The sequence below is a fragment of the Thamnophis sirtalis genome, unplaced genomic scaffold (genome assembly GCF_051295495.1).
Source record: "Thamnophis sirtalis isolate CommonGarterSnake01/CBP01778 unplaced genomic scaffold, rThaSir2_p1.2 scaffold_3, whole genome shotgun sequence".
Lineage (NCBI taxonomy): Eukaryota > Metazoa > Chordata > Lepidosauria > Squamata > Natricidae > Thamnophis > Thamnophis sirtalis.
In genome coordinates this window covers 20,531,694-20,548,561 of record NW_028261383.1, presented here as the reverse complement: position 1 = coordinate 20,548,561, position 16,868 = coordinate 20,531,694, and the positions used below count along the sequence as shown (strand labels likewise).

At 41.5% G+C, this 16,868-nt stretch overlaps 1 protein-coding gene across 1 annotated transcript in view; it reads left to right on the top strand.

The window, feature by feature from the left end:
* The first annotated feature begins 14,952 nt into the window (after positions 1–14,952).
* The window catches only part of LOC106543983 (uncharacterized), a 6,833-nt gene continuing 4,917 nt past the window's right edge, over positions 14,953–16,868 (top strand). Inside the window, exons 1-2 of the mRNA XM_087711456.1 lie at positions 14,953–15,044; positions 16,276–16,850. Of these exons, the coding sequence (XP_087567582.1) occupies positions 16,344–16,850 (507 nt within the window). The 5' untranslated portion in view covers positions 14,953–15,044; positions 16,276–16,343. The remainder of the gene's footprint in view (positions 15,045–16,275; positions 16,851–16,868) is intronic.

The window sequence follows — 16,868 nt, the reverse complement described above, 5'->3', positions numbered from 1 at the left end:
TAATTTCCCACATCTCCTCCTTTTTTATTTTTTAAATGGAGGCAATTGCCATGGGTTGTTTCTTTCTCACAAATCCCCCTTCCATTGGGTATCCAGGGATTATCAATTCTGATGTGTTGACACTTATTAATAATGCGTGATGCTTCTGGATAGTTGCGTCCGCAATACTTTGCATAGTGGATCTCAATAATGGTATTATGCATGGCAACATGGTTAATCCCAAAAATATCATCCCAATAAAAAATAAACCTTGCTTCCAATTGTTAAAAATACCTCCAAGCCAACCGTCAGTGTCCAATATGCCTTTCCAAGTTTGTACAGGAACATGTGCAGTTTGTATCATAGTTCGAGTTATTTTTTCTATCACAATTCCAGAATCATCAATTTGTATACAACAATTACTAAGATTAAATTTACCACACACTCCGCCTTCGGCAGCGAGCAAATAGTCTAAGGCTAAACGATTTTGCATAATATAAGTTCTTGACAATACACTTTCTTTTGCAAGCTTAGTTAATGCCAATGCAGTTTCATTTGTAATTATTTCTAATACAGCTTGTAATCTAATAATGCGATTTATCATATATATCGGTGTTCTATATCCCCAAGAACCGTCTTGTGCCCATGTCGCGGGATCATAATATGCAATAATTCTTTCAGGGGGCCACTCATCATCCTTCCAGTTACCTATTTTTATCCCTTTAGCAAGATCTATTGTACGTTTACGTCTTTCAAGAGTATCATATACAGGGACTCCCAGTTTTTGTTTTTTCTCTATAGGCATTAGGAAGAATGAAGGCTGAATCGCCCCTAAGATACATGAGCCGTACCAACCCGTGGGTAACATATTATAGGCAAAATTACCACATATCCAATATAACCCATCAGGTGAATTCCACACAATAGTATCATTTTCAGGGTCTGAAAGTCCTCGTAACTTAGTTACTTCCAGCAATGAGTTTTCAGGTTTGGTCATATTAGTTTGTGAAACCCAAGTGTTATTTTCCCACTCATTAGAACATTTTAAAAATCCCATAGGTTTATTTCTTTTAGTCTGATTATTTTTATTTCTGGTATAACATATGTGACCTATTATATGAGAGGTAACTTGCCAGGTTTCATTGAAGTTGTTATTAAAGGTGAAGTTCCCTTTCCATTGTGCTATTTCAGTATAGTTTGCTTCTTGTACATGCCATGGCCAGCGATCTCCCATAGTGGTTCCTCCACATACAAAACAATTTTTTAACATAAGTTCTGTAGCAACTTCTTGAGCCAAATTAATAAACATATTTTTTGCTTTTGGAGGTGTAGGTAGATCGTTAAGTTTAGCAATCTCCTGCTCATAACTCCAAAAAAACTTTACAGGTTGATTTGTCAATTTTGTTGCTTCAGTCTTTACAATAATATATCCATAAGGATCCTTTCCTGCTTTATCTATACCAATACCATAATGATAGTATCGGGTGCCTAAAGTACCTGCTACCTGTGCAGTGAGGCAGAGTGGTGTGCAGTGATGGGATTGACAATCAGTAGTGACTGGAGTAATAGAAAGATCGAAATGGTTAGGTCCATAGCCACTTGTATACCAATATACACTCGGTTGGGTATAGCCTCCATGTGCTGAAAGTGTCGAGCGAGTGAATAAATATCTGTGGTTTTGGATGTATGATTGTTCCCACGACTGTCCTCCACAGGTTACCCCCGCGGATCCTGTTCCTTGCCCTATAGCAATTGCTAAACATGTATCAAAACAAACAGTAATGGGTGCCATTCCCTTTGAAACATTATGGGCTATGTACCCTGATAATCTTTGTGCTGTAAGAAATTGATGTTTTAAATTAGTTGATCCTCCTTTATAGCCATAAACATAGATGCTACTTGTTATAGGTCCTAGCGCTTTTGGTTCATAACATTGTATCCCATTTGGTGTATAGCATTGATTGTATTGTGTATTGTTATGTGTGCATGGTGGTATTAGAGTTCCATTGCATTCAGGTTTCATAGTATAATATATTAAGGTCATGGAAATTGTTTTGCCTTGTTTGGTTTTTTGTAAACAGGCTGTGCAAATGTCCTCTTTTATCTCTCTTTTTGTTTGGTGGCGAAAGCTGTCTCCTCCTATCTCTTGTTGATAACTCAATAGTGTTAAGAACCACTCACTAACTGGAGGAAATTTTATACTTGCTCTTGAGGTTACTTCTGTTTTTATTATTTTATTAGGTAACCCTTTTTGGTATTGTGTGCATTGATACCAACCTATAGAATTCTCTGTAATTTTTACTTTAATGTGTGATAAACAGCCATTCTCTTTCGGGTGTGAAATACCTCTCACATTTTGGATTGCCTTTTTGAATTTTGCAGGCAAAAATTGCCATGTAATCAAACACGCTGCAGCTGGATTTTTCAAATAACAAGTTAAGGTAACTTGTGTATTGGCTTCTCCATATGTATTGTGAGGGTAGATGCATATCCCTTGAGAATTGCAGTGTTCCCCATTGGAGTGTGGAATGATCGCTCTTTTTGAGTGGTTGTGTGTGAAAGGAATTTCTTGAATACCCTCCACTATTCCCTTCTTATTTTTGCGTTCATATTCACATGCCCCCCATACAATTAAAAGCATAATTCCCATTCCCAACATCATCAGCAGAAGGTGCAACAGAAAATGCTTACAAGACATCGGAAGAGCCAAAAGATCCCAAAATCCCATTTCCTGTCCAGGCGAAGGTCCTCTGAAAAATGGGCATCGGGGCTGACGTACTCTGGGAACATATGACCGGCCAACGACCTGTTCCGGACGGATTTTCATCTTGAGCACTAGATATCAAAAGAGGGGTCAAGAGACCCTTGGTGATAGTAGTTATAAAAAGGATTGTCAATAGCTTGTTGTACTGTGGGTGTAATACGGAGTTCAGTGTGAGAAGGATTGGTATAGGAAAAATATTCCTCAAGATACTGTTCAATTATCACAATGTCACACGGGATCCTGCAGTGAGTGCAAAGCACACAGTAATGACAGTGGGAGCAGCAACAGGCTTCGCAGGGGCACGGGCAGAACCAGCACATTGGTCGTAATAGAAACTTTAGTCGTCTGTTGTTTGAAACAAAAGGGATAGGCTTGCTTCGGGATCCTTTTTATCATCGGTCTTCACTGGTCTCTCATGAAACGGTCGTATGCATCTTCCAGGAACCCACAGCACTCTGTCCGGGAGTTGCACAGCAGCGTATCCACGTCCCCAAGTAACGAGCTCCACTGGGCCCTTCCACTGAGGGTCTGGCAATTGTCTGTAATAAACAAGAGGGCGGGGAGAAACTACGCTATGCTGAAAATGTCTTTCCCTAGCTGTGGAAGCTATGGGTGAGCCTGTAAGATTCAAAAAATTCTGTGTGTATAAGGCTTTGCTTAAACGGTTTTGGATTTCAGGCAGCCCTATCTTAAAGGGGCCTTGCTGTTTGTCAAGCATCATTTTTAGTGTTAAATTTGCTCTTTCCACAATTCCTTGTCCTTGAGAATTGTATGGGATGCCAAATTTATGGACAATTTTCCATTGATTACAAAAGGTAGCGAATGCAGCGCTACTGTATGCGGGTCCATTATCTGTTTTAATCTCCAGGGGGCTTCCTAAGACTGAAAAAGAGCGCATACAATGGTTGATCACTTGTTTGGTTGTTTCCCCCCGCTGTGGGGTTGCAAAAATAAAACCTGAAAAGGTATCCACTGTGACATGAATATTTTTCCAGGGTGTGAAAGGAGAATATTGCGTGATATCCATTTGCCATATCTCACAACGTTTAATTCCTCGGGGGTTAACTCCCATAGGAATTGCGTTACCTTGCCTGCTACAGGTTGAGCACTGTTGGATGATAGCTACAGCCTCAGTTTTTGAAATTCCAAACATCTTCACTAAGGCTTTTGCATTTTGATGAAAATATTCATGGCTTTCCCATGGAGTTGCAAATCCAACAAAACTTTCCCTAGCGGCTTTGTCTGCATAATCATTTCCCTCTGTTAGCATTCCAGGAAGTGACTGGTGACTCCTAATATGAGCCACAAAATATTGAAATTTTCTATCCATAATTAATTGCTGTAACTGTAAAAACATATCTAACAATTGCTTATCTAGGGCTGGTGAAAGATAGGCATCAAACAAATTGTTAATCACTTGGTAAACATACAATGAATCCACAATTAAATTAAATGTTTGGTCTTTTAATTTCTCAAATGCTAATATGGATGCAGCCAACTCAGAACGCTGAGCTGAACTCTGAGGGTGCGTGTGGTAAGTTATCCATTGTCCTGAGATTTGATACACACATGCACCCCTGTTCTTAGTTCCGTCAGCAAAAACTGTAACTGCATTTTTAATTGGCAGTTTACTTTGTAAGGAAGTCAATTGTAAATGTTGTAGATTCAGTAACAAAAACCTATGATCTGTGGGATAGTGGTATTTAATTGTTCCTAAATAGTCACTTAAGGCCAATTGAAGTGCGTCTGATATTTGAAAATATTTTTCCCACCAAGGTAGTGGATATGGAATATAAATGGTTTCTGGATCTATTCCCACTGTGGCTCGAGCTCTCTCTCTTAGCTTTATAATTATCTGGGATAACAATAGAGGTTTTGTTGAAACTGTTCTCCCCGGGCTGTTTGCTAAGTGTATCCATTCAATCACTAACACTTTTTTCTGTTGTATTTGCAACAAACACCCTGTGGGCAAGTTTTTGGTATTGAAAATAGCAGCTGAGATAGGAACGTGTGAAACCATCCTGTCTACCCATTTCTTTGCTAAAGCTGCCTCAATCACCTGAATACACTCTTTTTCTTTGTCCCCTATGGTTAGTATAGCAGCAGGCTCTTTTCCTCCTGCCAGCAATGCAAATAAGGGTTGTAATTGACTCGTAGTTAATCCCATGTAGGGACGTGCCCAGTTAATTGAACCCAAATATTGTTGTAACTGCACCAAACTACATTTATCCATCTCAGGTAGTTTTGGAATTACTGGTGAGGCATGAGATGTCATGATTCTATGTCCCAAATATAAATATGGTGGCATAGTTTGAATTTTTTCTGAAGCAATTTTAAATCCTTTATCATTAAAACCTTGTATAATCTCTGTTAAAATCTGTGGATATTCACTTTGTGCATCTTTTTCTATTGCCAGCAAGATATCATCCATATAGTGGTAAAATAGGATACCTTTATACTTGGCTCTAAAATGTTTTAAAATATTGTTAATATAATATTGACAAAGCGTTGGGCTATTTAGCATTCCCTGGGGTAAAACTTTCCACTGATACCTTACTGTTGGCTCACTATAATTTAGTACAGGAATTGTAAATGCAAATAATACTCTGTCCTTTTTATGTAAAGGTATTGAGAAGAAGGCATCTTTTAAATCAATAACTGTTAAAGCATAATTTTGAGGAATTATGTTAGGGTTGGGTAACCCGCACTGCAGGGGTCCCATGGGACAAATTACTTCATTTATCTTTCTTAAATCTTGAAGCATTCTCCACTTCCCTGATTTTTTCTTAATTAAAAATACAGGAGTATTATAAGGGCTATTTGACAATTCTATTTTCTTCTCTAATAACAACTGTTGTACAATTTCTTTTAAGGCTTCTAACTTAATAATGGGGAGAGGCCACTGTTCTATCCAAATCGGGTCATTGTTTTTTAATGTTAGTTTCATTAAAGGGTCCATTTCATTTATTCTTAATACAAAACATTCATTACCATCAGTTCAAAGAGCTATGTGTAAGCCAATGATCTCTATTTTCTCACTGTCTCTCTCCCTCTAGGTCTGAAAGCAGTTACACACACGTCTTCTTTCTCCCCCCCCTTCTCCTGTTTCCCTCCAAGGAAAGATTCAGGGGGAAAAAAAGGGGGGGGAATGGCTGGGCTAACCTCTCACAAACTCTCCTTTGTTCTCACTCTGCCTTCTCTCAACAAGCTTCCCTCTCCCCCCCTTCTCCTGTTTCCCTCCAAGGAATGACTCAGGGGAAAGGGGGGGGTGGAACTCACGCACGCAATCACTTTAAGTTAGCTCAGGGCTGAACAATTCTACAAACGGCTATCCTGCTCTTTAAAACATGCTTTCTCTATCACAAAAGCATACACACATCTCATTAAACAACCTTTGCAATTTACTGTTTCTCTATATGAAAGAAATCAAAGTACGTGCATACCAACTTTTACCATTTAACATACTAACACTGCAATCAAACTGCTTGTGTGAATTAACTTCACATGCAAAATCCTTAGTCATGCATTCTTTAAACAGCGAGGAATTTCAGAGAGCAGTTTAAATCCTAACTACTCTTTTCACCCTCACGGCTTCAAGCCAAAACCCATTTACAAACTTCAAACATCAATTCAATTCAATTCTCCTCTTTCTCTTTACCTCTTATTCACTTTCTCTTTTCTCTCTTTTTTCACTCTTTCTTTACCTTACTCCAAAGTTAGGGTTGCCCCAAACTGAGACAACAAATCTCTCCCCCACAAATTAACATGCAATTTTAAAATAACCGGTCGGATACGTGCCTTAATTACAGAACCCGGGATAGAAACCTCTAGCCACTCCGAGCTAGTCTGGGCCAATTGGATTCCGCCGACTCCTTTAACGGCAGCAGCAGTTTGCAAAGGCCAAGAAGAGGGCCACTGTGTAGAACTTATCACTGAAACATCTGCGCCCGTATCTAAAATTCCAGTAAAAGGAACGCTATTAAGAGTTATGGTCAAGAAAGGCTTTTGAGCTTTTACTCCTGTAGTCCAGTAATTTTCATGGGTAGTAATTAACTCTCCCAAAGGTACTTTTTCACAATGCCTAAGAGGATTATGTTGATAAGGATCGACTTCTAAAGAAACAGGTATCACAATAGCAGCATCCTCCCCCGCCCTGACTGTTAGCGGGCTGTTGCAAATGCAAGCCAAAGCTAGGGAGGAAATTTTTGTGTCCTCTAGCAGAAAAGGTGAAGCCAAAACCTTACGGGATATAAGATCCCTGTGAGGGTACAGAATTAAGGGAGTTGCTGGTGGAAAATGAGTTGCTGACATATTTAATGGCAAAAAGTAGACCAATCCGGGAGTAAACATTTCAATTGTTTCTGAGGCTTGAATTACCACTGATTGCACAACTGCTTCTTTCTCTGCAAAATCAACCGGTTTTCTAGGAGAGGCTACTATGGCTATGGGTTCTGGTTGATCAGATGGTAATGAAGGTATGGATTTATGATTTTTAGAAATGAAATCTGGACAATTTATGTTAAAAGTGGCTCCTTTAATTAGCGGGCTGGAACCTCGCCCGCTGCCTAGTTTCCCGAGAACTGTTGTCTATTCTCATTTTCCCTCTGATCACCTCTTCCTCTGCACTCTCGTGCCCAGTGGCCGTTCTTTCCACATCTGGGACAAGGGGTTTTTGGCCGGGCTCCTTCGTTCTTAGCGGGTGATTCTGCTCCCCCCCCTGGGGCTCTGCATTGATTTTTAAAATGTCCTGGTTTCCCACAATTAAAGCAATTTCCCACCTTTGGTCCTCTGGGTTTTTGATTGTTCTGATTTACTATGAATGCATCAGCCATTAATTGTGCCTGATACGCAGCGGACCCCACCACTGAAGCCTTACGCAGATAATCTACCAAGGTCTTCGTGGGATCTCCCCTCAGAGGTTCCAGGACTTTTTTACAATCTTCATTAGCATTTTCAAAGGCTAGCTTTATCATCAGTTCTTTTTGAGCTACATCATTATTAATTTCTCTATTTATTACAGTCTGCAATCTTTCCACAAAGCTGCTATATGATTCCCCATTTTCTTGCCTAATATTAGTGAAGCTAGAAGTGGCAGCACACTTCATATCATCCAGATGTGCAAAGGCATATACTGCAGCTTGGCCGGTTACCTTCAAACAGTCCTCAGGGAGGGTCATTTGTTGGGCAAATGTGGAAAAATTTCCCTTTCCTATTAACTGGTAAAGAGTGAAATTAGCATGAGCTCTTCGCAACACTTCACATCTTTCCTTAAATATGGCTTTCCATATCATCGCCTGCGTCATACTAAGGACCGTTTTTGCTAGTGTACACCATTCGCTTGGTAACAAAGCATAATTGTCAGCCAAGCTTGCAATTAAACCTTGAACATATGGAGACAACAAGCCGTAGGTTATTATGGCTGATTTTAAATCTTTTAAAACATTATGTGGCAAGGGGGTGAACACAGGATTTTGTCCTGCAAAATCAACAGGAAAGGCGGCTAACATTTTCAGGTCATCCAACTTCACATCGTCTCCACTTCTCTTTTTTTGCATTCCTGCAGTGAGGGGACCGAGTGAGTACTCAGTACTTCTTAAAACTGGATAAATATTAGATTTTTCTTCCTGAGGAGCCTGTTGTTTGATCTCCTCTTTTACCTTTTCTACAATCTCTGTTGTTACTTCTTCATATTTAGGAGGGATATCAGATTTTTCTGGGGTGTTGGATTTTTCTTCTTGAGGAGTTTGCTTTAAAATCTCCTCTTTGCTTTCCCTTTTCTCTCCCCCTATAGCCTTTGTTGTTATTTCCTCATACTTGGGAGGGGCAGTGGGTGTTAGAGATGTTAATTCATCTGCCTGCTTTTTGGAAGGCGTGAATGTGTCTCCGTGATGAAGACAGAGAGCAGTTAAAACAGCCTTATAGCTAATTAATATAGGTGTCGGTGCTCTGGGCTCCTCGTGTAAATAGGAGCCTATTTTCTCCCACGTGTCTATATTAAGAGAACCAAATGTTGGGTAACACGGACAGTATTGCCAAATGTATCTCATTAATTCTCTAACTTCTTTTTTTGTGGGAAGTTTACTTTTATCCTTTAATATAGTTTTATGAGCTCCAACTATTTGTCTAATTTCCTTAAGGTGAGCGATCTGCTCTTTCTTAAGGCGAACCACCTGTTCTTTAGATAAACCTGTCCCCATACTTACGGAAAGTGCGCTGGGTAAGAGATGGGGGTGTTGGGCACGCGATGAGTCCGTCCGACCTGTCCGGGCCTCCCTGCGTCGCACCTCTCGACTGATTCCTGGCGTTGTGAAATGGATCACGTCGGGGTCACCACTTGCGAGAGTGAGCTTGCATTGGGAATACAAGCATTCTCACAATCCGATGGACCACTTCACGAATTCTAATTCCTAGGCTGCTTTGGCAATGAGACACACACGCAAACTGCAGGCTGGGTGAAAAATGGTGGTTTCTGGTTAGACCAGAACACTTTTATTAGGAAAGTTCAAAGAAAAGCTAGTCAGCAGTTAATAACAACAAAGGATCTCACAGTATGTTACAAATCACTTCTTGATTATACATTCCGGCAGAGAAGCAGGGAGGAGGGACAAAAGGTACTCTTTGATAAGGGGAAATGAGGAGGTATGGAATTGTAAAACACATCCTGATAAGGAGAGCAGGAAGGAGGAACAAACGGTCTTAGAATTGTAAATCATACAGAGAGCTACATTAGGCATATGGAGATGACTGATTTGTTACACGAGGCGGCAAGAGGATGCAAGGCTAATTCTGTGTGTTTATATCTCAGATAATAGAGGCCTCTCATCTCTGTGTGTATCTGTGTATTGTTATTCACATAGACACCCGAAATGAATTCGGCTTCCTTATCTAAACTTTCCCAGGACTGTTCTTCCCATATGGCTCTTAGCAAATGTTCGCTGGGATGCTTTTGATCCAGATAGAATTGATCCAGATATTCTATCCTATCCTATTGATCCCAGCTAATTTCACCCAGCCAATTATGGGATAATTTCCCACAACCCACCCCTGGAAAAAAAATCTATATGACTTCATGGAGTGTGGAATGAGCTTTGCAAGGAGTAACACATTTACTTGCCATATAAGCATCAACACATGGGAGAAACCATATCAATAAAGGAATTATGGAAAGAGCTTCAAGAGAAATCCAGATTGTTCTCGGCATACGATTGCTTTTGATATAAAAATAACTTTTAATAATAATAACTTTTGAGACAGTTATTATGTGCGTTTTGCGCCTTTGGACGACTTTTGTCGCCACATTTGTTAAGTGACTCACTATAGTTGTTAAGTTTGTAATAAGTTTGAATTGGGCTTCCCCATTGAATTTGCTTGTCAGAAGCTCACAAAAGGGCATCACTTGATCTAGGGACACTGCAACTATCATGAATCATTTGCCAAAAATCTGAAATTTGATGAGTTAACCATCAGGATGCTGCATCTGTCATAACTGAAAAATGGTCATAAACCACATTTTTCAGTGCTACTGTAACTTTGAACAATCACTAAATGAACTGTATAGTAAATCGACGACTATCTATAGTTCTCTAAAATCACATACAAGGACCTTTTGAGTAATAATCCAAATAAACTGTATCACTTCTTAGATGTGTGTGAATAAATTGCCTTTGTAGTACAAACCAGACAAGGTGAACCCGTAATCCTGCTTGTGGTTTTTGCCAATCCAAATACTCAAAGGTGTTCTCGACACGTAGAAATATTCCTGGTTGTTTTACATTATATTATTCCTGATGTTGCAAATATCAAACACAATTATCACCTTGTTCTTCAAGTTTCTTTTTGATAAAAATAACAAAAAAAGAAACAAGTTTATTAGAGGTTATCTGATACCTCGTTGCCTCAATACTTCTGTTGGGCTAAGTACCTGGGCTGAGCCCATTAGATTTGGATTGGATTTATTCGATTTGTAAGCCGCCCTATTCCCCGAAGGGACTCAGGGCGGCTGAACAAAGACCAAGGGAAGGGGAACAGGCCAGCTCACAGAACTCCTGTGTTTATTCTGCCAATGAGCTAGCCCTCTGGGTAATGGTCTTGAGTGTTTAAGGTTGCAGACCCCTGGGCTAGCCAGAGAACCCTAATGTTTCAGTGGAGCCATGATGCGAAAGCAGCGGGATGTCTTGGATCTGTAAAATCCCTTCATAAAAAGGCAAATTTGGAGACCGTGGATGAAGTACATAGAAACCTATGTGGCCAGCTGCCCTGTTTGTGCTTTAGTGAAGAGGCTTCCCAGTAAGCCTCCAGGACGTTTACAGACTGTGGCCAGCCCCATGGCTCCCTGGAAGGCTGCATCTATGGACTTTATTGTGGAGCTGTTGGAGAGTGCTGGGAAACTCTGATCTGGGTTATTAGATATTTACTTTCCAAGCAAGCTCAATTTGTGGCATGTCCTTGGATCCCTGCCACTGGGTCCCTGGCTGGCTTCCTTGTAGAGCACATATACCGGTTGCATGGTGTTCTGAAACGCATAATCTCAGATCGGGGAAATCAATTGGCATCAAAGTTTTGGCGTGAATTCCTGAGCTTGTTAGGATCCTCCTAGGGTTTTAGCTCCACCCATAATCCTCAAGTAAAAGGAGCCTGTGAATGTCCAAATGCAGTCCTTGAGCAGTGCCTTCAATGCTACATGAACTACCAGCAAATCAATTGGGCTGAACATTTACCTTTCGCTGAGGTGGCGTACAATAACTCTGCACACAGCAGCACTGAATTTGACCCCTTTGGAGTGGCCAAGGTGCAGAGTTCGTGCCTATGTCAGAACTCCCTGAAGAGACCCCTTTGTCAGTCTCATTGGTTGAATGGATAGATACGTCAAAAGCCAAATGGCTCCTACTATGCAGGTCGTTATAAAAAGCAAGGGAATTGCAAAACAGGCAGGCTGACAAATAGAGATCACCCAAGAAAAAGTTTACAATGGTGGATGTGGTGTATCTGTCCACAAAATCCTTAAAATTGGAGCAGCCCTGCAAGAAATTGGGTCTTGTAGATAGACTCTTTCCTTATATACTTAATCCAGATTGTGAATCGGATTGCAAATCTGATGATGATAGATTTGAAGTTGCCAAAAAATATTCAGCATATTCACCTAGAACAGTGATGGGCAACCTTTTTGGCGTGGTGTGTCAAAAATCGGCAAAAAATCGAGCATAACTCGCATTGTGTGTCACTTCGACAAAAACATAATTTTGCCATTTTTTTCTATAATGCCATACATCTCGCTCCATGTCTCTTGAAAGGGTCGGCCACTGCCACTACCACTCCCTTTACTTAACCTTTGTTTTTTATTTTTTGGGTGCTCCATCAGTGGGCCAGTGACAGCAGATAGAATTATAGATAGCCAATGCTAATGGCGCTCACAGTTCCCGTTGGCACTCCGCTGTTCCCTGCTGTGGTGTGGTCGTAACCGACAGTCCCAGGAGTAGACTCTCTGTGCCGGCCTGACTGGAGAGAGGCGCGCACTGTTCCCGCGCTCCTCTCCTGCGGGTCCTCCCTCGCCGCGCTGATGACGTGTGTGCGCACGGCACGCACGCCTTACCAGCAGCCCCTGCGCTCAGAAAGGGGCGGCGGCGATACAGTAAGTGAGTGTGGGCGGGGGAGATCACACGTCCCGCCCCCCCCATTCCTCCAGCACAGATTCTTTCATCCTCGGCGGCCGTGCAGGAGCCGAGGATGAATCGCATGAAATCCTGTGCGTGTCACCCCAAATGGCTACGCGTGTCAGCACTGACACGCGTGTCATAGGTTCGCCATCACTGACCTAGAATTTCACTGCAGTTCGTTAAACCTCTCTCCGTCTCTCCTCACTGCTCAGACTGGCTCACCTCCCCCCACCCCGTGCTCCTCCAATATGAGTAGAAGCAGAAAAGCATTGTGAAGTCAAGGTTATCCTTGATTCTCAATGCTACAACAGGAAGTTACACTACTTAGTCTTATGGAAGGGATGTCCCATGGCAGATGCAGGGTGGATGGTGGTGATGGTTGTTCGGGCCTCTACACTGATCCATAGGTTTCTTGTTAAGTACCTGGATCAAACCGAATAGGTTATATAGTGTAAGGAGATTTAGGTCTCAAATTTGTGTGTTCGTTTCCTTGTAGGATTAATCTTTCCGGAGGGTCGTTATGTCCTGGTTAACTCACTATGCAACCCTGGTCACAATCAGACAACAGTAACAAAAGGGGGAAGGAAAGGAACTGGAATGCAAGGGAAGTTTCAGGGAGGGAAATGAGCAATGCAAGGCAGCCAATAAATCACCTTACAATTTATATTGATATTGATTGTTTCCTGAATGTTTATTTGACTATCTATGACTATCATTAAGTGTTGTAGCTTATGATTCTTGAGGAATGCATCTTGTCTTTTTATGTACACTGAGAGCATATGCACCAAAGACAAATTCCTTGTGTGTCCAATCATACTTGGCCAATAAAGAATTCTATTCTGTTGTATTCTATTCTGAAAGCCTGAGACAGACCTGACATCCGAACGTCATCAGCTGGTAAACTCCAAGGCAGTCAGATCATTCCCAAAACAAAATCAATGCAAATGATTGGTGGAACATGGACAGTGGGAAATCCAGGGGGCAAAGGGAAAGTTTACCTATGCTGTTTTCATGCAAAAATGTTAGAACAGGCTTTTCTGTAAAAATTCCATATGTAAAAAATATTCTGTAAAAATTCCATATGAACCCATATGGAATTTTTAGTAAAGATATATTTTTGGTAAAATAATATCCCAGACATTTCTTTTGATATCTGAACCAATGGGATGGTTGACAAAACCATGACCTGGTTATAAACATATATAAGTAATCCTCAACAAGTTTCTTCAAAATTACAATGGCACTGAAAAATGTGACTTATCACCATTTTTCACAATTACCACCTTTGTAGCTTCCCCATGTTTATGTGATCAAAATTCAGATGTTTGGCAACTGGTTCATATTTATGATGGTTGCAGTGTCCTGGAGTAATTTGATCACCTTTTGCGACCTTCTGACAAGCAAAGTCAATGAGGGAGCCAGTTTCACTTCACAGACATATTAATAACTTAAGAAATGCAATGATGCACTTAACAACCGTGGCAAGGGAAATCGTAAAATGGGGCAAACTCACTTATGAAAATGTTTTAATTAGCAACAGAAATGGGCTCAATTCAGGTCGTAACTCGAGGACTACCTGTATTGAAAAATCAAGCAGGGAACAACAAAGGTTTTGTAGCATAAGAGAGGCAATTGGGATTGTGTTGTCACAATGTGATTGCTGAGGCTACAATGGAGTTTACTTATAGGTTTTTTTTTTCTCTTTCCCTCTGTCTCTCTGTGAAGTTAGGGATACTCAGGAGAATGAAAGACCTTTGGTTTATTGATAACCCAAAAAATAAATAAACCTAATAAAATAATATGAAATTAAGAAAAAACTATGTTTCTCCTGACAGATAGATGAGGAGAATTGTCTCTAGGATTGGTAGATTACAACACTCACAAATCATGGAAACCTATGTGATGAAAGGCCTCTTAATATGTGATAACTCATTACAAATATATCAATGTATCCTGCATGGAAAAATCTTCAGGATGAAGAATTCCTCTAAGCCAGAATGAGGGGAAGCCCATGAAGTAAAGGTTCAAAAAAATTCCTTTTCAAAGAGTCTTTGCCTTTCTGTGGCCCGACAAGGGATTAGGAAAAAGTCTAAATTTAATTTAAATAAGCTTAATTAAATATCACTGGTATGGTTATTCACGAAATGTTATCAAATTCTGCTTTGTTATAACTATAAAAATTTAAAATACAGAAACTTTTGATTGTATATTGGGGGGGAATTGAGGCTGCTCTTGAAAGCGATTTTTGAGTCTCCAGAGAGATTTTCTCAATATTCACAAGATCACAGATGGTTTTTAGCTATTAAAAAAAAAGAAAAATGTACAAATTGACGCCTGCCGGAAGGGCCACTCCCTTTCTAGATAGGCAAAGTTAGAGAACCTTAATGCCCATCATCCCAGACGCGCATGGAACATGACGTCCTTGCAGGATGCTCAGGCATTGCGCTCAGGATCCTCTAGGGGGCTCCCACGAGAGTCCGATAGAAGAGCCGGGCAGCTCTCTTCCCGCCCCCCCCCCCCGCGTTACAAGAGAACTGAGCATGCGCCGGCCTCTTTCCCACCTTAAGAGAAAAGGCTTGAAAGGTGGTCCGCTCTCTCTACGATATCCGGTTCTGCTCCACCCCCCCTTCCCCGCTTTGAACCTTCGGGTGAGTCTGTCTAGCAAGGGGAGAGTCTGCGGAGAAGTTTGCATGATTTGAGGTCCAGACGTGATTCGGGATGGAGACATGCAAAACTATTAAGCTAGGAGTCGTGGGATGGAGGGGGTGGGGTCGGGAAACAATGGTCCCATGTTCCCCTGCCACCCCTGGGTCAGACAGGGGAGAAAGCAAAGCTTCGCACCCTTCGCTTTGCCCCCAGGGGGGAAAAAAACCCCAGGGTTGTAGAGAAGATCGATGGGAAAAACTCTGGATGGGAAGGAGAGGAGGAGAGGCCGTCTTTGCAAAACAGAGATTTGTGCCTCCAAGTCAGTCTTGACTCCTGGACAGTTTCCTGCATATTTGTTGACCCCTTTTTCAGAAGGGGTTTCCCTCGCCTCCCACTTTTAGGCCGAGAGAAGCGAGCCTCCTGCTGGCTTCGCGTGCAAGGCTGCAACTGCGTGTGCAAGGAGTTTGGTGCAACGTGTGCAGGGACTGGAACTCGGTTTCCTGTTTTCCCACCTTTCCCCACTATCACAGCACTATCACTGCTGTGCCGGCAGATAAATAGGGAAGAGGTTAGAGGAGGTGCACCATTCACACCACGTCCTGATCAGGCCAGTGTTTTTGTCACTTTTGGCCTTTGTAAAGCCTGGATGTTGAAATTCATGGTTGATATATCTACTTATTAATTGGATTTAGAGAGCCCCTCATGTCAATTGCTTTTTGTGACCTGGGATGTTTATGATTTGGCTTGTGCAAACAGTTGCTCTTGACGATGCAGTTCTATAAATGATATTAAACAATGTATTAACTACTTTCCAGTGCAGGAAATAGTAAAAAGGAGCATTATGTATAATTGCTGCCTAGAGTAATTTATAATAATACAGAAGACATAAAAATTAAATTTTAATTAAAAACTAGGAAGTAGAAATCAAAAACATTTAAATGTATTTTTCCAATATTATGATAGAGATTGACATCCTGGAGCAGGGTTGTCAAACCCATCACGAAATGTATTGGGCTCCCCCCCCCCTTTTGCTAAACCGGGTGAGGGCATGTCCAGTGCATGATGCATCCTGCCCCTAGGCCGCGAGTTTGACAGTCCTGTACTGGAGGGTTCTCTGCAATTCTCTGCAAAAAAAGCTAACTAATAAGATTTCACCTCCCACCTTGGTGAGTTCATACAAATTTCTTGCTTAATCTTCTCTTCCCTCCCCTTCTCCTCATTTTTCAATATCAGATAAATAAGTTCAAAATGTTTTCTGCTTCTTCTGGAATCTTAAGTATCTTGTCTGGGAACAGATCTGAATGGCCTTGGTAAATTTGGCCAGACCTCTTGTGAAAAGAAAGACCTGTGGAGATACTTGTGTCCATTTTGGAGCTGGATTAGAGACCAGAGAGAAGATGGAGGGACAACACCCAGCAGATGCAGAAGTTAGAAAAGGCCCTCCAGCTGCTCAGCCTTGGGGCTGTGGGAAGAATGGGGCAAGTCCTGGGCAGAAGAGCCAAGAAGAGGCATCCAATAGTTCAGAGGTCCAGTCCTGTTACTTCAGAAAAGTGCGGTTTCAGGAGGGGAGCCGTCCCCGAGATGTTTGCACTCAGCTTCATTACCTATGTCATCAGTGGCTGCAACCAGAAAAACACACAAAGGCTCAGATGCTGGACATGGTGCTCCTGGAGCAATTGCTGGCTGTTCTTCCCCCAGAGATGTCAAAATGGGTGCGGGAGTGTGGAGCAGAGACCAGTTCCCAGGCGGTTTCCCTGGCTGAAGGCTTCTTGCTGACTCAGGAGGAAAACACGCAAGAAGAGTTGCAGGTGGGAGAATGGAATCAT